The 1,135-nt window shown below is 38.1% G+C and overlaps 1 protein-coding gene across 1 annotated transcript in view; it reads left to right on the top strand.

The window, feature by feature from the left end:
* LOC106001907 (dnaJ homolog subfamily C member 3-like) overlaps nt 1-1,135 on the top strand; it is a gene marked incomplete at both ends in the record, with an annotated part of 16,750 nt that overhangs the window by 9,265 nt on the left and 6,350 nt on the right. Inside the window, one exon of the mRNA XM_013036849.1 lies at nt 463-673. Coding sequence (XP_012892303.1) covers nt 463-673 — 211 coding nt within the window. The remainder of the gene's footprint in view (nt 1-462; nt 674-1,135) is intronic.

Genomic DNA, 1,135 nt, shown 5'->3' on the forward strand with positions numbered 1-1,135 from the left:
AAAGCCGGAAGTGGCACTGTGGCTCAAGTGGTAGAGCACTAGCCTTGAGCTGAAGAGCTGAAGGACAGTGCCCAGGCCCAGAGTTCAGGCCCCACAACTGGACCAAAAAAAAAAAAAAAAAAAAAGAAATTAGAATGGTTGGGTGAATCTAAAACTCTGATCATAGAATATTCTTTTAAAACATGCATTAGTGGGAACAGCCCTCTAATAACAAAACTATGTTTGCTTATATTTGGAATTTTAGAATTATATAATCATAGAGGAAGGAAAAAGGCTGTTTTAGATCTTCCTTAAGTTACCCTTGGAGAAACTATTATGTTGTTTTTGTCACACTTAAAATAGAAGTCATGACATTAATTGAGGATGTTTTATGTTAATAAATATGCAGATAAAATATGTGGCTGCAAGAATGAATATGCATACTTCATTGTTTCTTAAAGGTTAGTTCTTTTGTTTCTTAAGGTTTGTGTTTGGGATGCAGAATTACGTGAACTTCGAGCTGAATGTTTTATACAAGAAGGGGAACCTAGAAAGGCTATAAGTGACTTAAAAGCTGCATCCAAACTGAAGAATGATAACACTGAGGCATTTTATAAGATCAGCACACTGTACTACCAACTAGGAGACCACGAACTTTCCCTCAGGTCAGTTCTGCTGATCTGGTCATTATTTGGTATCTGATCATAGTCTTTTTTCTTTATGTCTTTTTGTTTTTGCCAGTCCTAGGGTTTGAACTCAGGAACTGGGCACTGTCCTGAGCCTCTTTGTATTCAAGGCTAGCACCTACCACTTGAGCCACAGTGCCACTTCTGGCTTTTTCTAAGTAGTTTTTTTGGATATAAGAGTGTCACAGACTTTTCTACCTTGGCTGGCTTCAAACTATGATCCTTAGATCTCAGCCTCCTAAGTAGCTAGGATTACAGGCGTGAGCCACAAGCACCCAGCTGATCATTACCTTATAATCTCATAAGTTTTCATTATATTAATAACATTTTATGATTAAGGGGGGGGGAGATGGGAAGGGATGGGAAGGGGAAACTAAGGAGGAGGCAACAATGCTTGATAAGAAATGTACTCATTACCTTGCCCATGTAATTGTAACCCCTCTGTACAGTATTTTCACAATAAAAAATAA

The sequence above is a fragment of the Dipodomys ordii genome, unplaced genomic scaffold (genome assembly GCF_000151885.1).
Source record: "Dipodomys ordii isolate 6190 unplaced genomic scaffold, Dord_2.0 Scaffold799, whole genome shotgun sequence".
Classification (NCBI taxonomy): domain Eukaryota; kingdom Metazoa; phylum Chordata; class Mammalia; order Rodentia; family Heteromyidae; genus Dipodomys; species Dipodomys ordii.